Genomic DNA, 25802 nt, shown 5'->3' on the forward strand with positions numbered 1-25802 from the left:
ACTACCAGTGTATCCACTATCGCTGTAACTACTTTCCTTTAATATCCTAGGATGCAGCCTAGCAGGACCAGAGGCTAATTGACCTTTAGCCCCATTCATTTTTCTGGTACTTTTTCTCTAGTGATACTTGCTGTATTTGCTTCTTACTCACCTGAACTAATTTTTAAAAAATTTTTGAAATGATATTAGTGTCTTCTACCACAACAACTGATGCAAATATTTATTCAACTCCTTTGCCATTTCCTGGTTCTCCCAGGTTAGGGCTAGCTGGTCAGGTCCCAAAGGACATAATACTAGACTGGGTCTGAAGCAAGTGGTGAGGGAACCAGCAAGAGGGAAAAACATACTTGACCTCATCCTTACTAATCTGTCTGCTGTAGATACATCTATCCATGATAGTATCAGTAACTGTGGCGAAGATTTGTGATCAACTAGAGGAGAAAAAAAACCCACCTTCACATTGAGAATAACCTCCACAGTGTTGCATTATGTTGGACACATCTTGCTACTCAAGACTGGGCATCCATGAGATGCTATGGGAAATCAACAGCAGCAGAATTTTACTTATTATTTCCCCAGCTCATTCTCTAAGGGAGAATATTCATTTAGACCTCTCTTTTTTATATATTTAAGAAGCTCTTAGAGTCTATTTTTACATTACTCGCTAGTTTAACATCAAGTTTACTTTTTTCCATCTTTGTTATTTTTGTCATCTTTTGGTGCTTTTTTAACTTTCTCAATCCTCTTGCTTATCACAAATCTTTGCCACAGTATGTTTTTTGTTTCAACTTCATATTATCATTAACTTCCTTTGTTAACCCTGGTTGGTTTTGAGTATCCTTCTTCCTATATCCTGGAATATGTCATTGTTGTGAGACATTACCCATTTTCATAAAGGTAGGCCATTGTTTATCAATTGTATTTTCTGTCAAACACATTTTCTAGTCTGTTCCAGCTAACTCTGCCCTCAGACCCTTGCAATCACCTTTATTTAAACTTTGCACAATTTTTTAAAACCCAAATTTCTCATTCTCAAAGTGAATGCTAAATTGCACCACACTTTCATCACTGTGTTGTGGGGGATCTTTTATTCTGACGTCATTTATTAAGCTTGCTTCATTACACATTATTGAATGTAAAGTAACCCGATCTCTGATTGGAGGGACAACATCGTATTTGAGGAAACTGTCCTGAATACACTCTATGAATTCTTCTTTGTAGTATCTTTGCCAATTTGGTTATCTCAGTTTACATGAATATTAAAGTCACCATGATTAATATATTGCTTATTTATATGCCCTTATCATCTCCTGATTTATTCTCTGTGCAACAATACAGTTACTGTTATGGGCCTATCGACTACTCTCACCAGTGTCTGTTATTTGTTATTAACACCCCTTATTTCTTATCTCGTTCCCCTATGGATTCTACATCTTCTGATCTAAAATAATTCCTTGCTATCTTACTTATTTCACTTCAAACCCACAAGCCACCCCACCACCTTTTCCTCCCTGCCTGTCCTTTTGAAAAGTTACATACCCTGAATATTTCATTCCAGCTTTAATCTCCTTTAAACCATGTTTCCATAATACTATAAGTTCATACACATTAACCTTTATTTGTGCTGGTAATTCACTTATTCTATTCTGAATATATGTGCATTTAAATAAAGCACTATTGATTTTGCATTTATTGTCATTTTTCCCTTTTGACCCTATTTGCTGTTTTTTAAAAAAATGTTTGTATGCTATTTCCCTTCCTGTCCGAGGATTTAACAAAACAGCTAATATAGTATATGCTGTCTAAGCTTCACACTTCAGCAGTTGGAGTAATATTTTGCAGCCTTCCCAAAGTTTCATCTGATATTCATATCTGTAAAGTACCATAACTTGGAAATTATTTTAGAAATTTGCTTGTCTTACACTAGAGTACTCAGCCACATTGAAATTACAGCAAAGTAAAATCCAAGCTAGAGACCAAGTTGGTAAAGTGTATCCAGATGACATTTGGATCCATTTATAGCTCTAATTCATGATGTGTTTCTACTGAAATAAATTCAAATAGCTTTGCTAATTTGAGACTGATGTGGATTTTAATTTTATTTTCTTTTAGTTTATTTTTATTATTGACTTCTAATTGTGATTAGAAACAAAAATCTTTCACATCATTTCTTTTAACCTGAAATTGTTTCCTTATCCCTCATTTTTAACTTGCATTACTGATTCCTCTCTCTGCCCTTGGAATGGGAAACAGGGGGCCAGATTCAGCTGTTTTGGTTTTCTTCAAGAAGTAACCTACTTGTACCTTTAAAATATTCAAAACCCTGCCACAGTGGCTCTTTGGGGAATAAAGTTCCAAAACCTCATGGCCCTCTGAGACAGAGAATTTCTCCTCATTTTCTCTCATGGGAAAAACTAGATTTAGAAACTGTGTCCCCTCATTCTAGTCTCTTCTACAATGGGAAATATCCCTTCCGCATCCATCCCATCAACAACTCACATTAGAATCATATTTCAACAAGGTCTTGAATGTTATGCCCCAGTGAACCAGACTTTACACAGCTGTGTAACCTTTCATTACTTGAAATATACATTGGGATTGAGTTGGCATCTGGGCACAATTTGGAAATCTTAATACAGGTTAAATTTAAGATTGTGCTAGTTTTATAAAATGTAAAATAGTACAAATTTCTGTTCAAATTCATTTACATATTGCCAAACAGAAAATCTTCTATCAATCAGTGCAATATAGCATCTGATCAGACTAGATTAGATTACCTACAACATGGAAACAGGCCCTTCGGCCCAGCAAGTCCACACCGACCCACCCAGACCCATTCCCCTACACTTACCCCTGACTAATACACCTAACACTATGGGCAATCTGTTTCTTTTTAGAAAAATTATTTTGATTTGATATATTGTTTTCATGTGTACGGAGGTTCAGTGAGAAGTGTTGTCTTACATGCTTTACAGGCAGATCATATTATTCAAGCGCATCAGGGTAACAGAACAGAGTGCAGGATATAATGTTACAGCTGCCGAGAAGGTGCAGAGAGAGGTCCATTCAAAAGTCTGATAACAGCAGGGAAGAAGCTGTACTTGAATCTGTTTGTACATGTATACAAACTTTTATATCTTCTGCCTGAAAGAAGAGGGTGGAAGAGAGTATAACTGGGGTGGCAGGTATCTTTGAGTATGTTGGTTGCTTTCCCAATGCAGCAGGAAATGTAGATGAAGTCAATGGATGGGAGACTAGCCTGTGTGATGGACTGGGCTGTGTTCACATCTCTGTGGTTTCTATCATTCTTGGGAACAGCAGTTGCCATACCACACTGTGATGTATCCAGATGGGATGCTTTCTATGGTGCATCTATAAAGAATTGTCAGTCTTTATGGGCACGCCAAATCTCCTTAGCACTCTAAGGAAGTAGAGGCATGGCTGTGCTTTCTTGACCGTAGTGTAGGTGGACCAGGACAGATTGTTGGTGATCATTATTCCCGGGAACTTCACGCTCTCCCTACTTCCTCCTCAGCACCATTCATGCAGCTTTATTTTGATACATTCAAGAGTTTTAACATTGTACAGTTTCAAAAGGTAATTTAAAAATATACCTTTGCAATCTCACTTAATTTGCTCTTTCTAAATTACAGCAAAATTGACAAACTAGGAAGGAATATCATCAGTCAACAGGAATTCCGAGCTGCCATTGAGAGCAGGTACACTTTGATGATCATGTTTAACAAAAACTGAAGCATATTCAATATTTTTGAAAAGAGATGGAAAGAATTATACAATTTCAGTGAGTGACAGTAATATTTTTCCCACTGTGACACTTACATGGATCTGCTGAAATGTGAACAGGGAGAAGTCTACTCATGTACGATGCCCATAAACCTCTAAAGTTGCAGTCTTCTGGCAGCTACCTGTAAAGAAAATGATCAGTGATATGGAGGCAAGGAGCTGTGACAATTGAAAAAGGAGAGGAAACCTTGTATTTATACCATATCTTTTACAATATCGGAGTCTCTCAAAGCAACTGACAGCCATTGAAGTCATTTGAACTGTCACCTCTGTTACAATCTAGGAAACGTACCATCCAATTTGCACACTGGAAGCACCCACGAACAGCGATATGATAATGACCAAATAATCTGTTTTGATGTCATTGTTGAGTGATAAATACTGGTCAGCACCTCAGGGATAAGACCACCACACTGCTTCAAAGAATGCCATGTGATCTTGGCTATCTGCCTGAGAGAACAGACAGGGCCTTGTTTCAGTGTCTCATCCAAGGGTGCAGCAGTCCTTCAGTGCCGCACTAGAATGTCAGCTAGATTACATGTTCAAATCTCTGGATGAATTCATTGTCATAGGAGTCATTTATGAGTATCTTTAATGCTAATCCTTATCTGCTTTCCTTCAGAATGCAAACTGCAGTGTTACAATCCTCCAACTTCTCTGGAACATTTCAAAATATTATTAAATGTGTGTATTTCATATTTCACATTATACTGTTCATTAGAGGGGTGTAAATAGCAGAGTCAGAAAAATGCTTTGAGAATTTTGTATTGTATGGTTTTGAGGAATTAATTTCCATGAGCTAATAGATTCATTACCATTTTATATTTACATCCATTAAAAAAATTCAATGCAGCATGCACAACAGATATGTGAGAAAAGCTATAGATTGAGGATTAAAAGGGACAGGAGCAACATGGGTATAAAATTGTCCGAGGAATAAGAAGCAGTGAATAATGTTCAGTAGGTATTTTCAGGCTGCAAGGAAGTTTTGTGATGGAGTTCCCCTGGGATCGATATTGAGACCCTTGCTTTTTCTTATACTTATAAATGATCAAGATCTTAGTGTGCAGTGAACAATTTCAAACTTTGCGGATGACATGAAACTGGGAGAATTATATATTGTGAGGAGGACAGTGTACAACTTCAAAAGGACATTGCCACATGAGTGGACTGGGGAGGTAAGTGGCAGATGATGTTCAATGCAGTGAGGTGATACACTTACATACAAAGAGCATAGAGAGGTGACATAACATAAAGGGTTTATTCTCTTATAAAAGGTGTCAGGTACAGAGCAATCTAGCTTCATTAATGGAGGCATAGAATGCAAGAGCGGACAAGTTACGATCCACTTATATAAGGCACAGGTTCGATCTCAACTGGAGTACTATGTACAGTCTGGGCACCATACAATGGATATGAACACATTGGAGAGAATTCAGAAGCTGTTTCCAAGAATGGTTCCAAAGATGAGAACTTCTATGATGAGGAAAGATTGAAGAAATTGGAACTATTTCCCTTGGAATGAAGTTAGGAAGAGATTTGATAGAAGCTTTCAAAATTACGAGGGGTTTAGACAGAGTAGATAGGCAGAAACTATTCACACTTGCAAACAAAGTGAGAACCAAGTAAAATAAAGGGAGCATCCAGTTGGATGGAAAAAAAGATACAACGTGGCAAAGACTGCCAAAAAGCCAGATTTTATTTTAATTCATTTGTGGGATTTGGGCATCACTGGCTGGCCAGAATTTATTGCGTATCCCTAGAGGCCCTTGTTTCGGTGATGGTGAGCTGCTTTCTCGAACTGCTGTGTCCACCTGCTTTGGGTTGTCCCACAATACCCTTTGAGAGAGAATTTTGACCAGCGACAGTGAAGGAAAGGTGGTATATTTCCAAGTCAGAATGGTGAGTGACTTGGAGGGAAACTTGAAGGTGGTGGTGTTCCCATGTATGTGCTGCCCTTGTACTTCCAGATGGAAGTGGTCATGGTCACAGTGCTGTCTGAGGATCTTTGATGAATTTCTGCTGCTACTTGGTGTTGGTGGTGGAAGGAGTGGATGCCTGTGGACGTGGTACCAATTTGCCCTGGATGGTGTCATGCTTCTTGAATGTTGTTGAGGCTGCACTCATCCAGGCAGTTAGGAATATTCCATCCCACTCCTGACTTGTATCTTGTGGATGATGGATAGGCTTTACGGAGTCAGGAGCCATAGTATTCTGACCTGTTCCTATAGCCACTGTGTTTATGTGGTGAGCTCAGGATGTTAATAGTATGGAATTCAGTGATGTAACGCCATTGCATGTCAAGGGGCATTGCTTAGATTGTCTCTTATTGATGATGGTCGTAGCCTGGCACTTGTGTGATGTGAGTGTTACTTGGCACTTGTCAGCCCAAACCTTGATATTGTCCAGATCTTGTCACAGTTGAACATGGACTGCTTCAGTATCTGAGGAGTTGCAATTGGTGTTGAACATTGTGCAGTCATCAGCAAACATTCCCACTTGACCTTATGATCGATGAAAGGTCATTGATGAAGCATTGAGAAAGTTTTAAAAACCAGTAAAAGATGACCAAAATAAATGAGGTGAGTAAACTAGCAAGTAACGTAAGAGCTTCTTGATATATAATTTTAAAAAGAGAGTTCAAAGTGAACACAGGCTCCTTAGAAAATGAGGCTGGAAAAGTAATAATGAGGAACCAGAGAATGGCAGAGGAACTGAATAAATCCATTGCATCAGTCTTTGTGGTGGAGGCCATTGTTTAATATTGTTGGAATGCTATTAATCAATGAGCTAAAGAGGGACAATAAATATCACTAGAGAAAAGATACAAAGGAAACTATGGCCTTGATGGATTACAGCCTAAGATTTTAAAGAAAACTGCTACAGATATAATGGATGCCACAGTAGTAATCTTCCAGGAACCCTTAGATTCTGGAAAATTCCTAGAGGATTGGAAGTGGCAATTGTAACACCCTTATTTAAAAAGGGGAGATAAAAAACAAGTAGCTATATGCTAATTAGCTTAATATCTGTCATTGGGAAGATGTTAGAGTTTATTATAAGTGATATAATAGCAGAGCATTTAGAAATACATAATATGAAGTGGAATCAACCTGCCTTTATACAGGAAAATGGAGTTGAGGATTGTTAGAGCAGCCATGACTTCATTGAATGGCAAAGCAGACTCAATGGGGCTGAATGGCCTGCCTCTCCTCCCACATGTTGTGGTCTTAACCAGAAGACACACTTTTAAAGTGCTTTGCAGAAGAAGTATGAGAATTAAATCTTTTCACACAGTGAGGGGTCTGCCTGAAATTGTGGAGGAGAAAAGTTCAACTGGGGCATTCAAGAAAAAATTGGATGATTATTTCAGGAGAAACTATGTGGAGGGTATGGGGAAGAGGTGAAAGATTGTCAATGTTAAAATGCTCAGAGAGCTGGTGAAGACAGTGATGGACTGAGTGGCCTCCTCCTGCACTGGAAAACTCTGATTCTGTGCTCTACTCTGTTATACTGTGCAGTTTACATCATTCACATTAGACACTTTCAGTTGTCTAATGATTTTCTTTATTTCAAGGCAACCACTAGGTGGCAGGTTAGTACTTTCTCATAGAATGGGTGGTTCTCAAAATGAGGCCCAGATAGTCAGAGACTGCATATACCCCCTTAAGGGTCTGAAGCACTGACTTTACAGAGCTGCCTCTGAATTTTCAGTTTCAATGGGAAATCCCCATCTCCCCAGTACTTTGCCTGAATATTTCCAATTCGGGGTGAGAATGTGGATAGTTCCCCAGGAAATGTTAGACAATTTAAAGTCATGTATAACTCCTGGGTAACTATGCAATTGACCTTTCACCCCACCCTTTACTCACCACAAACTTTTATCCTCACCCACTCACCCTCCCCACTCCTTACTAACCCTGTGCTTCCCACCACTAACAATTCAACACAATCTGAGATTGTCTGATCTCCCCCAATTACCTGACCTTCACTGACCATCTGATTTCCCCATCCCCAACCTCTGGCAACACGCCCTTCCTCAACCCTCAGCTCTTTCCCTCTGACACCCCTGACCACTTCACCACCCTGGATCCTCCAACCCCTGCGACCGCCCTGACCTTCTGACGCCTTTCCCCTCAGACATCCTCTGACCGACATCATCCCCTCATCCTCCAACTCTTCTGAACCGCTGACCCAACCTCATGACTCCAGAAATCTGTCTCGTTACCGCCATGCCATCTTACCCAGCTGGCACTCTACACACCTCCGGTACCCTGCCACTCTACCACCCTACTCACCCTACCCAAAGCTTTTCCATGTGTGAGTAAATAAAGACTAGGACAGCTGGTGTCGAAGAAAGGTGAGTGTGATTTGTCTTCCTCTGAAGATTCCGCAGCAAGAGCAAGGACTCCAAAAGAAGGTCATTCTCCATTTCTGAAGAGGCTAGATTCTAAAGTCCTGGTCTGAAAAATGGAGCTTCACCTTTAGGTAAGTAAGTAGGGATGGAGTGGCAATCCGATGGCAGTTGTCTCTCATTGGATAATACAGTTCCTAGTGGTTTTCTCTTTAGAGATATAATGCCATTGAGGAGGGATTCATAGAATGCGTACGAGATGGTTTTCTGGATTAATATGGTAAGAAACAATTAGAGATCCATCTGAGATTGGATATTGTGTGATGAGGAAGGGATTTTGAGAAGATTTGTAGATCAGGTCGAGGTTCAGGTTGTACATTTGCTCGCTGAGCTGGCAGGTTTGTGTTCAGACGTTTCATCACCATGCTAGGTAAAGTGGTGTCTTTCTTCATCTGTATGTAGGGATACTAGTGATAAAGGGTCATGTTTTTCGGTGGCTAGTTGATGTTCATGATTCCTATCATTACCTTTGTCATCACAAAACGGAACAAATTAGAGGAAACCTACAATATCATCAACAACATCCTTACTGGCATAATTTTCACAAAAGAGGAGGAGCACAACAACAGACTTCCCTTCCATGATGTCACAGTGGAACAAACAGTTAATGGAGAACTGCAGACCAGAATCTACAGGAAAGCAACACACACAGACCAGATACTTAACTACAACAACAATCATCCCAACACCCACAAACAGAGCTGCATTAGGACATTGTTTACATGGGCTACAACACACTGCAGCACCCAGGAACTACAAGCAGCAGAAGAAAAATACCTATACAACATATTCAAGAAGAACAGATAACTGATAAACACAGTCCACTGATTCTTAACAAACCCAAACAAGTAGATGCAACATGCCCAGAGACTCTGGTCACACTACTATGCATCAAAGACATCGTGGAGATGCCTACCAGACTACTCCGACCTCTTTGCATCATGGTAGCTCACAAATCTACTAACACACTGAAACAGCTCCTGATGAACCTAAAGGACCAACAACCAGCAAAATGAATGTCATTTACAATATACCATGCAAGGACCGTAACAAACACTACATCGGATAGATAGGCAGAAAACTAGCCACCAGGATACACGAACATCAACTAGTCACCAAAAGACATGAGCTGATAATGTGTTGCTGGAAAAGCGCAGCAGGTCAGGCAGCATCCAAGGAGCAGGAGAATTGACGTTTCGGGCATGAGCCCTTTTTCAGGATTCCTGAAGAAGGGCTCATGCCCGAAACGTCGATTCTCCTTCTCCTTGGATGCTGCCTGACCTGCTGCACTTTTCCAGCAACACATTTTCAGCTCTGATCTCCGGCATCTGCAGTCCTCACTTTCTACAAAAAGACATGACCCAGTATCACTAGTATCCTTACATACAGATGAAGAAAGACACCACTTTGACTGGGGCAACACATCCATTCTAGGAGAGGCTAAACAGAGACATGCGCGGGAATTCCTAGAGGCCTGACATTCAAACTGGAACTCCATCAATAAGCCCATCGATTTGGACCCATTTACCAATCTCTGAGAAAAAGAATTAGAAATGATATCACCCATCGTAAGAGACCAAGACACACAAACAGAAAGTGGGACAGAATGCTAACACTTCACCGGAGGCTCACTGATGATGTTACCTAGCATGGCGACAAAACGTCTGAAAACAAACCTGCCAGCTCAATGAGCAAACTGACAACCCATAAGGAAGGGATAATTGGCAGTCTAGTTGTGCAAGGCCCCTTGGGGAAAAGTGACCATAATATGATAGAATTCTTCACGAAGACATTGTTGAGTCTGATGCTAGGGTCCTGAATTTAAATAAAGGAAACTGCAATGGTATGGTTGCAAATTGGCTGTGATAAATTAGGGTATGTTAAAGCGATGATGGTGGTAAGCATTTAAAGAGTGAATGGAGGAACTGCAGCAATTGTACCTTTCTGTTTGGCACTAAAATAAATTAGACTAACAAGGAAAATTGGGGGCATTGTTATTTCCAAGGAAGCAGCATTAAATTGACCATAAAAAAGCAGCAGACCTGGGGATTGGCTGCAGTTTAGATTTCCGCGAAGGAGGGATTGATTAAGAAAAGGAAAATAAAGAGCCAGAGTAAGCTTACGGGAACATACAAGCTGATTGTAAAAAGCTTCTATATGTGCGTGAAGAAATTAATTAAAGACTAATATAGGCTCTTTACAGTAAGAAGTAGAGAAAGTTCTTCACCCAGCCTGTGGAATTCTCCACCACAAAAAAAGATCGAAGGCAAAACATTGAGTGTTTTCGTGGAGGACTTAGAAAGGTTCTTAGGGCTAAAGGGATCAAAGGGTGTGGAGAGTAAGCAGAAACAAGGTCGTGAGTTGGATGATCAGCCATGGTTGTATTGAATGGCGGAGCAGGCCTGAACTGCCTATTTCTACTATTTTCTGAGGGAAGAATGAAATATCAAAGTAAGAAAACTTGGTGTCAGTTAAACAGGACAATACTTTATAATGGACTCCAGCACCTTCCCTACTACCAATGTCAGCTTAACTAGTCTAATTCCCAGTTTTCACTCTACCTGCTGTTTTAGATAGTGGGATTACATTAGCTACTCTCTAATCCATATAAACTGTTCCAGAGATTATAGAACCGCGAAAAATAACAATCAATGCATCCATTATTTCTAGGGTCACTTCCTCAAGTACTCTGGGATGTAGATTATCAGGCCTGGAGAGTTTTCAGCTGATAATCCTATCAATTTCCCCAACACAGTCATTTTCCTAAAAATACTGATTTCCTTCACTTCTTCCTTTTCTCTAGACCATGTGGTCCTCAACCTTTTTGGGATGTAATATGTTCTCCTTCATGAAGAAAGAACCAAAATATGTATTTAATTGGTCTGCCATCCCTTTGTTCACCATTATAATTTTCAGAAAGAATGGAAGGAGAGGATGAGGCCAGGCAGAATAGCACCAGCTGCTCCATGAGAGAGAAACAGTAGGATGAGTTTGACTCCTTTTACCTTGAGGATAAGGACATCCTACTCCACTGGGGTTTCTCTTTCAGGATCTGTGGGTCGTCTTACTCATTCGCTGAACCATCCTGAAACTGGTCCATCAGCCATTACCCCCCTCAGCTATAATGGAGGTGGATGTGATGAGTCCACATACACAGCATGAAAAATATTGTATCTAATTGCCACTTGAATTGCCACTAGTCCACAGTGTGGTAAACAAACAGGTCCAAAATTGCGTCTTCAAACCACCTTTCAGTCAACATCTTTTGAGCATATCTATTGACTGGTTTGACATTTCTTCAAAGTAAACCATATATATCTATTCAATCATACCATTTCATTGGTACTGTGCTGAGGATTTGAAGGATCAAGAATTAAAGGACCTTAAGGAATATTTTCCACCATTAGAACCATTTACTGGTCCATCACAGTCGCTGACTTCCAGAAGGTGATCAATAAGCAGGTCATCTCCAGTTTCCCCATCCAGTTAGGGAGGGTGGGCAGGTTAAATTGGTCAGAGGGTCAATCCACTGATTGACAATTCAGGTGCTGTGAAGGCAGTCAATGTGCAGCTGAGGAGAAAGCCTCAACTTAGAGCTTCCAAAACTGACCACGAGGAAAGGCAGAGGGAACTGAAAAACATTTCAATTCCCTGCGCACTAACTGTGAAAGCAGCCTCCAGGAGCTGCTGTTTGGACACCAGTACTTTCCAGATGTTTCACCATTGAAAAAATACTCTATTCCTCCTACATTATGATCAATCCGCCGTGTTTTTGCTCACTCACTCAGCCTGTCCAAATCCCTGTGAAGCATCATTGCATCTTCCTCTTGGCTAATATTTCTGCCTGATTTTGTGCCATTTGCAAACTTGAAAATATTGCATTTAGTCCCCACATCCCAGTCATTGTAAGAAATTGTAAACAGCTAGGGTCCCACCACTGATCTTTATGGTACCCCACTAGTCACAGCCTGCCACCCTGAGAATTTATTGATTCCTACTTATTGGTTTCTTTCTATTAACCAATATTGATCCATGCATATTGTCTCAATCCCTCAAACACTAAATTTGAGAGACATTATCAAAGCCCATTTCATAAATTCATGTACTCTACCCAATCAAATAATTGTTTTCTAAGTGTCAAGTCATTTCATCCTTTATACAATTCTAGTATTTTCCCTACTACTGACATCAAGCAGATCTCTGGTTTATCATTTTCTTTCTCTCTTGTCTTAAATAGAAATATTATATTTGCAACCTTCCATTCTGCAGGCACCATTCCAGAATATATAACTTTTGACTACCAATACATCCACTATCTCTCTAACACCTCTTTCAGGTCTTTAACCATTTCACAACTAACCGAGGGAGAGGTTGACTAAAGAAGGGAAGCTAGTTCATCCCTTCTCACCCCAAGCTTGAAGATTTGAGGTTATCCTGTCTGCAAACTCACCTGAGATCTAAACATAACAAATGTTTCGGGGCAAATTTTTAAAAATTGGGCAGATTTCCAGTGGCATGATTTACTCATTGCTCTTAATGAAAAATTACAGAAATGACAGGCTGTGGTACTAGCTCTTGGAATGATAGAAATCAGACATCGGTGAATCCAAAATAGGACAGAAAGCAACTTGGTTGTTATGGACATTGCTGGCAGCTGCACACAGTTCTTGTGTGGAACTAGGAGAAGCAGGAATGCATCACATTATCTGATAGAAGGCAATGGTAACATTCCTACTTTGAGCTCAGAAGCCATAGATAATGTGAATGACAAGGGTCTCTTCCCTAGAGTGACAAAATTCAAAACTAGGGGACATATCTTTAACAAGAGAGTGTTTTAAAAAGGACATGAAGGACAATGTTTTTACAGAGAGGTTTGTGTGTGGAATGAATTTCCAGAGGAAATGGTGGATGGGGTGTCATTACAATGTTTAAAAGACATTTCGATAAGCACATGAATAAGAAATTTTTGGAGTGATTTGGCCAAGTGCAGACAGGTGGGATTAGTTTAGGTTGGGACTATGGTCAGAATAGACTATTTCTGCGCTGTATAATTATGACTCTATGACTCTGGATTCAAAATTTACCTTAAGACCTGAGGGCCATGGCAGGCAAGTCAGAATATGGATAAGTTGACTATTGATATGGCAATCTTCTGATAACCTTATGATATGTTGTAAGACTGGGAGAGTTTCCTGGTCATTCAGAACCATGTGTTAGCTGCGTTGTAGCAGTGTCCCTATGTTAAAAGACAACAATATGCAGGAATTTGCTGTGAATAAGTATCATCCTTGATTTGAGGGATTGTTGCACTCAGTTGTTGATTTTAAATGATAAGAAGTTGAATTAATCAATCTGAATAGAACAGGACCCAGATCCATCTTTTAAAGAGTTCTGTATTTGTTTAAATCCATTCCTGTCTATGTTAATTAGTGGAAAAGTTCAATTGAAATTCAACACTGTTACTATGGAGTGCTAAGATAAAAATTATAATCATAGTGCTCCTGCAAGTTCCTTATATTATTAAGCTAACTTACTACAGAGACTAATAAGAAAAATAAATAATTATTTTGAATTTAGTTTGCTTCTTTCATATGCTTAAGACATTCAAAACATTACAGCCAATTAAACTGTTGTAATATAGGAATTGTTTCAGCATTTCTGCCCACAGCAAGGTCCCAGACTTAGTACTAAGGTTGTGACCAGATCCCCTGTTTGAAAGATAATGTTTGAGAGGTAGGTGTTGGCCAGGGCTCAGTGCAGAACCCCTCTGCTCTTCATTGAATATATTTGCATCAAGCTGCTACTTCTTTAAGGACCTCACCAAAGTCATATGTATTAGATTCCAACTCCAGTTTCATTATTAACTGAGAAGATTGATCACTTTTCCTTCACCTTCATAGGTTAATCTGAAACTGTTCTATGACAATAAGCAGCTTTGAGCTTGGAGATTATTTGACTGTACCAGATTCTTATATTTGCTACAGGTCTGCACATAATGAGAAAAGCTTCTCTGTGGCATGTAACTAAGTTCATATGCATCAGAATGAAATGTCTGCATATTAACTCCCAGCAGATCACAATCAATGGCCTTCAATGTTTCCAATGGACATCTAAAATTATTAGATTAGATTAGATTAGATTACAGTACAGTGTGGAAACAGGCCCTTCGGCCCAACAAGTCCACACCGACCCGCCGAAGCACAACCCACCCATACCCCTACATTTACCCCTTACCTAACACTACGGGCAATTTAGCATGGCCAATTGCACATCTTTGGACTATGGGAGGAAACCGGAGCACCCGGAGGAAACCCACGCATACACGGGGAGAACGTGCAAACTCCACACAGTCAGTCGCCTGAGGCGGGAATTGAACCCGGGTTTCTGGTGCTGTGCCACCGTGCCGCCCACTTTTGTAGTGCCCAGGTTAAATATGTGCTTTCCCTGTTTGGTTTTAAGACTGTTGTCAACTGCTGTTAAAGCTTCTCATTACTACAACTGTTCATAAGGTGATCTTCAGGGAGAGGTTAAGGAGTAGGCCATTCAGCCCATCAAACCTGTTCTGCCAGTCAGTAAGAGCATGGCTGGTATGATTGCCTCTTTAACTGAACTTTGCTGCCTCCACTCACCAATAAATTTGACTCCGTTATAGATCAAAAATTTACTTAATGCAACTTTGAATATATTCAATGACCTAGGTTCTGCAACTCTCTGTGGAAGAAAATTCTATAGACTACTGTCCACCGAGTGAAGAAATTCCTCCTCATTTAAATGGGAAATGATTCCTTTTGAACTGTGTCCCCCTACCTCTAGACACTCTATAAGGGAAAAACGCCTCTCAGCATCTCAGTTTTCAAGCTTCCTAAAGTCACTTCTCATTCCTTTAACTTCAAAACAGTGTGTTCCCAAATACTTAACCTTTGCTCAGAAGACAGCCCTGTCTTCCCAGGAATCAGCCAGGTGAACCTTCTCTGAAGTACAGGCGTATTTCCCCTTAAGAAGGTAAAACTGTACGTAGGACTTCAGATGCAACCTCAGTGATGTCCTTTACATTTATGGTAAGACTTTTCTATTGTTAGACTCCACGCCTCCCACCCCAATGTTGCAATAAACATTCCATTTGCCTTTTTAATTACTTGCTGTCCCTGGAAGCTAATGTTTTTGTATTTAATGCACTTAGACACTCACAGCCCTCATCAGTGCAGCAATCTGTAGTCTTGCTCTATTTATATATTATTTTGCTTTTCTATTATTCTTGATAAAATAGACAAGCCTCACCTTTTCCCATTTTATATTTCATCTTCCAATGTTTTGTCCACTCTTTATTAATCTACAAGCCTTTGTATCCTCTTCACAAATTACATTGTAACTTGATGTTCCCAATGAACAGGGAGTCCACAACCAGGGATCACAGTTTAAAGACAGGGGGTAGACAACTTACAACTGAAATGAGGAGATGTTTCTTCACCCAGAGTGTGGCAAGCCATGGAATTCTCTGCCGCAGAAAGTGGTTGAGATCAAAACATTGAATGTTTTCAAAAATGAGTTTGGTATTGTTCTTAGGACTGAGAGATCTAAGGGTATGAGGAGGAAGTGGGTACTCATTTGGATATCAACCATGGTCATATTGAATAATGGAGCAGTCTCAAGGGGCCAAATGGCCTCCTCTTACTCTTTTCAATATTTCTACCTGTTATTGTATCATCAAATTTCATTGGATATGTTTTATTCATGCTGACCACCAGGAGAAGAAATTCTTCCTCATTTAAATGGGAAATGCTTCATTTTGAACTGTGTCCCCCCTAATTCTAGACACTCTATAAGGGGAACAGATGAACAGTGACAATCTACAGTGCACTGTGCTGCTTACCATCCAGTTCATGACACTTTCTGAGTATCAATTGCCCACCAAATGAAGGCTCTCTTGGCCATGATTGTCAGCTATGTGATGACCAGATATTTCACATGGGAGGGAGGAAAGGTAAAGTAAACATGGTCTCTTTAGATTGGCATTGTTGCAGCATGTCACACATGATGATGGAAGGTAAAAACAGATGCAGACTGTAATTTGATAAGAAAAGTAAATAGTATTCCAGGACATTGAACAGTTAACCTACATCATTAATGTAACATAGAAGAGTAGGCTCATTGCTAAGATTTGGGATCCATGATGGTGAATTTCTCATGCTCTATATACCAGTGCCTGAATGGGTACAATGGATTTGACGAGAGAAATATAGAGAGACTTGCCCATTGCCATAGAGTCACAGCAATCTTCAGCACAGAAAAATGCCCTTCAACCCATTGTGTCCATGCTAGTCAAAAACAATCCCCTAACTATTGTAACCTCATTGTAGCTACACATGTAGCCTCAACTGCCTTGGCATCGCAAGTGTACATCTGAAAACTTCTTAATATTGTGAGGGTTTCTCCCTCTATCATCCTTATAGGCAGTGATTTCCAGACTCCCACCACACTTCGGGTGAAAATGGTTTTCCTCAAATCTCCTCTAAATCTTCTGCCCCTTACTCTATGCCCCCTGATCACTGATCCCTCCATCAAGGGGAAAAAGATCGTCTCCCTATCTATGCCCCACATAATTTTATACACCTCAATCATGCTCCCTCTCAATTTCCTCTGCTCTCAGGAAAACAATCCCAGTCTGTCCAATCTCTTTTCATACCTAAAACTCTTGAGCCCAAGCAACGTCCTGGTAAATCTCCTCTGCATTCTTGCCAGTGCTATCACACCCCTCCTATAATGAGAATTCTGAACTACATACAATACTCTGGTTTATCCCTTTGTGCTGGGCTCCTGTCATGCTCTATCTATCCTCTTTGGACTTAGAGTAAGAAAATTGGAAATTAAGAACAAGAGTAAACTTTTCCACCAATTGAGTCGGCCCCACTATTGTAGATCATGGCTGATTGTCTTCTCAGTGTAATTTGTTTTGCACTGTTTCCATAAGCCTCAATGGTTGATTGGCTCCAGAAACCTAGCAATTTTAGCCTTGAATCTGCTCAATAATTGAGCCATATGGGGCAGGGAATTCCAGAGATTCACCACCCCCTGAGTAAAGAAATTCCTACTCTTCCCAGACTTAAATGACCTGCTGAGATTATGTCCCCAGGTTCTGGAGTCACCATCCAGGGAGAACATCCTGTCTATATCCAGCATGCCAGCTCTAATAAGTTTCAATGACATCATCTCTCATTCTTTTGAGACTCAAGAGAATATAGACCTACTTCCTCAATATCTCATCATTCCAGGGATTAGTATGGTGAATCTCCATTGCATTCCTTTGAATGTAAAGAATATTCTTCCTTCGGTAGGGAGACCAAAACTATACACATTATTCCAGGTGAGGTCTCACAAAGGTTCTAAACTGCAGCAACTGCGCCTTTGTTACAAATTCCCTTGAAATGAATGTCAGCATCCTGTTTGCCTTTCTATTTGCTTGTTATCCCTGCAGTCATGCATCTAGTTACTCATGGATAATGATCCCTTTGCACACTGACATTTAAGAAATATCCTGCCCCTTTGGTTATTCCATATCAAAGTGAGAAACTTCACACTTATTCATATTGTATTCCATCTGGCATGTTCAAGCCTGCTCACTTAGTCTGTACATGCAGTCTTGAAGCCTCCTTGCATCACCTTCATAACTTATATTCCCATCCAGTTTGGTGTCACCAGCAGATTTGGCAATATTGCAATTGGTCCCCACATCCAAATCATTCATTGTAAGATTGATACAAAGATTATCAACAGGCGTGGACCTTGTGATACCCCACCAGTAATAACCTTGTGATGAGCAAGTAGTTAGGGGGTTAGTTAGCTCAGTTGGCTGGATGGCTGGTTTGTAATATAGAATGATGCCATCAGTATGGGTGTAATTCCCTCAGTGCTGAGTTTATCATGAAGGACCTGCCTTCTCAACCTCACTCCTTACCTGAGATTAGACAAATCATTCTAATGAGAGAGTGAGACTATGGTAGTTTTACCTTTAGCTAGTGTATGAAATGCACTGCCTGGATATGTGGTAGAGGCAGGTTCAACTGAGGCATTCAAGATGGTATTTGGTGATTATTTGGATAGAGGTACTGTGCATTGATAATGGGAGAGGCAGGAGATTAGCATTAGGTAATTGAACCAATGCAGGCACGATGGGCTGAATAGCCTCCTTCTATGCTGTAACAATTCTGTGATTCTGAGATTGATTCTGTGATTATTCCAACTCCCAGCTTTCTTTTGATTAACCAATTTTCAATCCATACAAATACATTCCACTCAATCTCATGTGCTTTAATTTTATTGGCTAACTTTCTACAAGCATTTACCAATAGCCACATTCCCATTCTTCTCTCACATTTAGAACCTGCCTCTAAGCTGCCCAGCATTCTTGGGTACACCTGGACCTATGCTTATCCACCTTTGATGATAGTTTGAAATCTCGCCTATTATGTTCACTGCAACCTCATCTCCTATAAAATATCCATTTCTGATCCACCTGTACGGCTTCAGAAGGTATCTGAAAACTCTTAATAAACATGCCAGCTTTCAGATGACTAATATGTACAAATTGCCCACTTAACACAATTGAAAAATCTGCAAAGATAAAGCTTTGATTTACATGAAAAGGAGTATACATTCTGTCCTTGTTTTTTTAAAGTTTTTATAATATGTACATGCCACTGACAAGGAATTTGTCCTTGAACTGAGGCACTCTATCTGGAGATGGGCAATATTGCAATGAAAGGGGATGGGCTGCATCTGTGGGATTCCTAACACTATTCCAGCAGGGGGGTGGAAAGATTTCATGGACCTCATGCTATTTAGAACAGGTCAGTGTATTTCTTTCAAGTTTATGTGGCTCAGTTTAGAAGCAGGGTTTCAGACAGCATAGTACATGTGAGAAAACATGGGGTCAAGTAATTTTAGTTGGAAGAAAAAAATCTTAGATGACTTGACATGAGGGTAGAAAATGCTGACAAAAGGAGGTTGGCTTTATGTTCATGGTAAAAGATTGCTGAACTTACTCTAGGAAGTTTGGTCCCAGCATGACTAAGGCCCTTAAGAAATTTTCAGCTCTATTTGTTTACTTTTTCAACTTGATACTTTTTCGACTTGTAAAGTTTAACTTTGTTCCTTCTTTTCTACTTTGCTCTTAAGTTTTGTACCTAGGTACTTGTACCTAACATGGCGCCGTGTGTGGTGACATTGAAAACTTTTCACCGTACTCCTTTACTTTGTTACTTGAGTACACGTGACAATAAAGTCTAAATCTAAAATCTACTCCTGTGACCACTTTTGAGGATAAAAAGGACTTCAATCCATTTAGCAGAGGGACTGGATGTTGGCAGGGAACTAAATTCTGTATTGTCTGTTGGGATCTTTTTTCAGAGTGAGTGGTATCTATGAGGGGCATGTTAAACCATTTTATCTGTACAGATATTTATAATCCTTTGTGAGGTTGAAAACCAACCACCATAAACAGATTTGAGAACACATTGTTGTCTGGCTATAGAACTAATTTCAGGCTGACATTTTAATAGGAGACTGTACAGAGCCATTGGCTGTTGTGTCTGAAAACAATGTCACTAATTGTTGAATGCTGTGACTGACAATTTCAATTGGAACTACAATTCCCAGATAACCAAAATATCACAATGTTGCCTACTATTAACGTGGAAATATTAATCTATGTCAGGATGTGAGAAATTAATTAATTTTGTTATGAAGTTGAAGGCATGGACTGTACCCTTAAGAGAGAGTGAATGTTGTTCTGAATTGAGAGATTACAAGCACCTGTGTATATGACTAGATGGCTGTCTGAGTGTACTGGAAAATTGAAAATATGTAACATTTGGCAGTGAAGCAGATACCTGAGTTGGTTGCGATTTGACAACAATTTGAATTTAACTAATCAGTTTTAAATTATGCCCCAGGATACTAAAACCCAATCATTTTGCATTTATTGTTTTGCCAATATTGAACCAATGAGACTATCTGATGTTGGAGGGATAAAAGAGGGAGGCAGTTTAAAAGTTAGGCAGAGAGTAACTGCCATTTTAAAAAAAACTCTCCATCAAAGGTACCTTTTTCATATGAAACATCTTTGCAGTAAAAGACAGAAGACGACCCAGGGAGATCCTCAGCTGAAAGAAAGAGGACATAGCTGCTGTGTGGTTTTTAAATTAAGTTGATGTAATTTTAATATGGGTTTTTAATTGGAACAGTATATTGTTATAGAGTTAGAGGCAGATAACAAACATTTGAGAGAAAGGAGGCTTAGAGTTGTAAATAGTTCTTGTTTAATGTTTACCTTAAAGAATAAATTGATATTTTTTATTTAAATAGTGAAATTTGGGTAGTTCTCCGTCACTCACACTTTAATAGGTTATGAGGCAAGTTTGGGTGTTTGGTTTAGTTAGCAGACGGGTTCACCACCGTGTCAGAACAATTTGCAGTCATCTCACATTTTATATTGATTGTAATTACAATATTTACAATCATTCCCAGTGTAATTCTGGCTAACTATAAAACTGATTCACTGCTTCATCACTGGACTGCCCTCGATCAAGCCCATTGACCCCTGACCTGCAGCACAGAGGGATTTAGGGGTCCTTGTGCATGAGCCACAAGAAGTGGACATAGTTTTTCCAATGACCCGGATTTTGCATCCATCTGATGCTGCTTGTGCAGTTTGGTGGACTGCGTATATGTACAAAAGCCCACATCAAAAGTTCGACCAGAAAATGCCTGGAAAGGTAAGTGAGTAACTTTTTATTTGATTTGGATCTGGTGACCCAGGCAACTGAAGGTATGGCCACCAGAAATTAAAATTGAAATTATACAAGAAACCAGAATTAGAGGATATCTTAGATTCTAAACGATAGGAAAGGTTAGATTCAGGAAGGAGAGTCCTCATGGTAATATTCTAAGTATAAGAGGTGAACCCTCAGGACTGAGTTGAGAGTTTTTTCACCCAGAGATTGAGTCCTAAGGAACTCACTACCACAGAAAGAGATCAAAATATTGTGTTTTCAATGAGGTAGATCCAGTTCCTGTGGCAAAAGGGATTAAGGAATATAGGGGGAGGGCCAGGTTTAGGGTATTGAACTCCCTGATCAGCCATGACCATATTGAATGGCAGAGCAGGCTCGAGGGGTCGAAAGGCCTACTCCTGCTCCTATCTTCTATGTTTATATCTGTTCCTCTGCTTCTGTGTTTAATTAGAATGTTTTTTAAATGTGGTAATGTCTGATTTCTGAAATAGTGTTACAAAATTGCAAGTCCAAAGATGTGCAGGTTATATGGATTGGCCATACTAAAAAAATACCCAGTAATGTCCTGCAGCTCAGGAAGATAGCTATGGTAAAAACCCCATGTGGTATTGTGGGGACAGAGTGAAGGGATGGATTTACATGGGATGCTGTTTAGAGGGTCAGTGCAGACTCAATGGGCTGAGTGGCCTCTTACTGCACTGTAAGAATTCTATGATTCGATCTTTTTTTTTGTTGTAGTGAATGCTGGGGAATAGCCACAAAGTCTGCCGGCATCTAGCTAAAATAGACAGGCAAGAGGCTGGAAGAACACTGCAAGCCGGCAGCATCAGGAGGTGGAGAAGTCGACGTTTCAGGTGTAACCCTTCTTCAGGACTGGGGGTGGGTGTAGGGGGAGCTGCAGATAAAGGGGATGGCGGGGGCAGGGTGGTGAAGTGGGGATAGTTGAGGAAAGCAGAGGGTACAACCTGATTGGTCAACGGGAGAAACGAATCTGGTTGGTCGCAGGCAGGAGTGGAAGGGACGGGGAGGGGCTGGAAAGGAAATTAAGGGATGGGAAGTAAGGTTTTTGAAATTGGACAACTCAATGTTCAGTCCTCCAGGCTGTAGGCTGCCCAGGCGGAAGATAAGATGTTGTTCCTCCAACTTGGGGTTTGGTTTGTTGTGACAATGGAGGAGGCCAAAGATGGTCATGTTGGAAAGGGAGTGGTTAGGGGAATTGAAATGGACAATGACTGGGAGGTCTAGTTGGTCCCTGCGGGCCCAGCTGCGATGCTCGGTGAACCATTCCCTAAGTTTAGGTTTGGTCTCTTCGATGTAGAGAAGACCACATCGGGAGCACCTGATGCAGTAAACTGGATTGGAAGAGAGGGAGGTGAATCTCTGACTCACCTGAAAGGACTGTTTGGGGCCCTGGATGGAGGTGAAGGGGGTGGTGTACCAGCAGGTTTTGCATCTTTTCCAGTTGCAGGGGAAGGTACCTGGGGGTTTGGGTGTTCGGCGGGGAGAGTGATGCAAGTCAAGCGCTGTTGAAGGGAATGGTCCTTGTTGAAGGCAGAGAGGGGTGGGGAGGGGAAGATGTTCTTGATGGTGGGTCTAGTTGGAGTTGGTGAAAGTGTTTAAAGATAATGCATTGGATACGGAGACTGGTGGGGTGGTAGGTGAGGACAAGGGGGGGGGTAGAGCAGTGGAACTGGGAATGGAGGTGGTGCAGCAGAGGGCTGTCTGGATGACAGAGGAAAAGCACATTGTTCCCAATAGGTGGACATCTGGGATGCTCGCAAGTGGAATGTCTCCATCCGAGGAGATACGGCTGAGCCGGATGAACTGGGAGAATGGGATGGAGTTTGTGCAGGATACTGGGTGGACCAAGCATCTAGCTAAGGCAGGTTCCAGCTGAGCACCGAGCTTCCCAATGGCCTTGACTGGGGAGGAATATGCTCTGGGTTGAGGTTACAAATGAAGGGCAACACTTGTTGCTGGGTAGAAGGCGACTTTGGCACTCCCCTGAACAAGCCTTCTCCTATATCCAGAGCTTCAGCAGGGTGGAATACACCATTTGTGATTCCCCTATCAGGGTCCCCTTGCTGGAATCTTCTTCAATTGACTCTATAATTAAGTTCTGTATTTTTAAGATACTTTTGTGGGAATGTCACTAGCAGGAACTAACAGGATCACTGGCCAATCACTAATTGCCTTTGGACAGGTAGTAGTGCTTGAGCTTCCTTCTTGGAGCCAGCGTGATATAACCACGAGGTAAACTAGGCAGTTTTATGGGCAGCAAAAAAATCCAAATGAATTATTCGTGAAACTGAATAAGTAAACAAACCGGCTTCAGTGGTCCAGATCCACTGATATGCAGGCACATAATCTGACAGACATATAGATTTCCATGTATTTACTTTGAAGTCTGGCTGAAAATTTCATACTCTATTCCTTAGTTTATGCAGCAGTTTTAAAAGTTTGCACATTTACATGGCTATTTCAAAACTGTGAATCAGTAAATAACATCAAATAACATAATATAATCTCCTTTATTTTAATGATTAGTAATTATGCATAAATCATTCAGTAATTCTTGTAGAAACAAATGGTATTACATTATGTGAATCATATTATACATTATAATGTACATTTCGTTTAGCCATATTCTGCAAAAAGTGTAGAACAATGGGAATGTATATTCAGTATAAAAAATATCTCCTTTCTCATGTAACGTAACTCTGTGATTACAAATGCAGAATTTCTCTTCATATCAATGCACAATGTTGATTTTGGAACGTTAATTGTGGGGGAAGGGTGGTGGTGTAAGTCTTAAGGTTTGTCCAGTTTTCTAATACTCTTTCACCAGCCCTGCCTGAACTGCTAAAGTCCATGTGGTTCAAAAACACCCAGAGTGCTGTTAGGAAAGGAGTTCCAGAATATTGATCCAGTAATTGCCAGGAAAGAAGGGCGATGTGGTTCTAAATCACGGTGGTGTGTGGCTTGGAGGGGAACTTGTGCGTGGTCATTTTCCAATGCACCTCCTGCTTCTGACCTTCTAGGTAGTAGAAGTCATATGTTGCTGTTGAAGGACACTTGGTGAATTTTTGCAGTGTATTTTGTACATTATACACACAGCCATCTGTATGTGCCGGCAATGGAGGGAGTGAAAGTTTAAACTGGTGGATGGGGCCAATTACATTGGTGCTGGCATCGCATGTAATCTTTGCACAGTTGCTAAGAATTGTACTTCTGCAGGATTTAGGGGCCAATATTTTGTCACATTACCATTTTCGAAATTGATCCAGCATGAGTTTCTTGTGTGCCAATCATAGCACATTGTTCCAAAGTCACATTAATTTCCTTAATCTATGTACACTTAAGCCACAAATACTGACACATTTGTCTAACTTTTGAAGATATATGCAACTACACAGGTTTTTGAATGTCATCTTCAACACCATTTAGATGAGAAATGAAATTGAAATCTGTAAATGCCATATCTGCCATAAGATGGACCATGTATTCTTAAATAATGGAAATTGCCATTAGCCTTGCCAAAGTTTTGACAGTCGTGATTAACCTATTACTTTACAGGAGGCCTCTTTTCAAATGAGTGCCAAAAGAATTCTGAAACCATAGGAATCCTATGTCACCATTACACATTCCCAAGTCAGATGTAGCAAAGTTAAATGCAGAGTAAAGTTCTCCCTCCCAGAGAAAGCGAGTGTTCAATGTATTCTTCCAGGCACCAGTTTCAACTCCTATCAATTCCTTACTAAGGTGTAATCAGTGGCACACCATTGCTTTGTGGGTTTTGAGTTTTATAGACATGATGTACTATTACAAAGACCACAGGAGACCAGAGAAGTAAACAGATATGCAGTAAGTGCAATTTAATAAGGATCCATAGGCTTACTTTATGAAGAAATGACCAGAGAATAGAATTATAATCGATATGGAGAAAAAAGACAATAGAATGGAGAAATACAGATCTGCGGATATATGGATTTTCAAGTAAAGTTCAGTGAGTCAAGCTATGAAAAGGCCAAATGCGATTCTGTTTTTGTAATTAAACCATTGAATAAAAGTAAGGAAATGGTGTTGAATTTACAGATCGCATTGACTCAGGCATGTGGAATACTATTTCTCAACCATTCTAAAAGAGCATTGGAATCACAGAAAATATATGACATTATTTCACTAGGAATATGAGTTGGGACGATAAATTGAAAAACTTAATTTTCAGAGAAGCTGATAAAGTTAAGCAAGAAGCTAATAGAAGAATGTAAGATAGAGCTTCTCAAATACTGTCTGCAACCCAAGCAGAGACATGGGCTAAGATTTTGGGATTGTGAGCTCAAAGATAGCAATGGCAATCAGTGCTGTCTTGGAACTCTATCTGCCTCCCTTTTAGTGGCACAGGTCTTACCTTTCCTGGTTTCACAGGTCTTCTGTCCCACAGATCGTACCCTCACTCCCCGCAATAGCTCTCAATCTTGGTACTGAGGGATTGTGAAATAGTGGGAAAAGAACTGAGAAGCACTGACTTAAGATAATGAAAGAATTGAGAGGGTAAATATTATTTCCATTAATGATTCAGACAGACATCAGAAATCCTAGAAAATTTAGATGAATATTAGAAAAATATGAAATTAATAGTACAATACTTGCTTCAATCACAATATTAGGACACAGTTAACCATATGAAGTAGAAAAATATCAAAATGGAATAATAGTCTAGCCTAAATAGCTGAATTGGGGAACTAACAGCAATATACCTAATTTGGGTAAGTTTAACATTTGACTATACTATG

General features: G+C 40.2%; 1 protein-coding gene across 1 annotated transcript in view; it reads left to right on the plus strand.

Annotated features, from left to right (window-relative positions):
* LOC122557789 (EF-hand calcium-binding domain-containing protein 6) overlaps positions 1–25802 on the plus strand; it is an 89980-nt gene that overhangs the window by 40004 nt on the left and 24174 nt on the right. The window contains exon 11 of the mRNA XM_043705826.2: positions 3654–3719. Within this exon, the coding sequence (XP_043561761.2) occupies positions 3654–3719 (66 nt within the window). The remainder of the gene's footprint in view (positions 1–3653; positions 3720–25802) is intronic.

The sequence above is a fragment of the Chiloscyllium plagiosum genome, unplaced genomic scaffold, assembly GCF_037043375.1.
Source record: "Chiloscyllium plagiosum isolate Xiang-an unplaced genomic scaffold, Cpla_swu_hap1 HiC_scaffold_2, whole genome shotgun sequence".
In the NCBI taxonomy this organism is placed as follows: Eukaryota; Metazoa; Chordata; class Chondrichthyes; order Orectolobiformes; family Hemiscylliidae; genus Chiloscyllium; species Chiloscyllium plagiosum.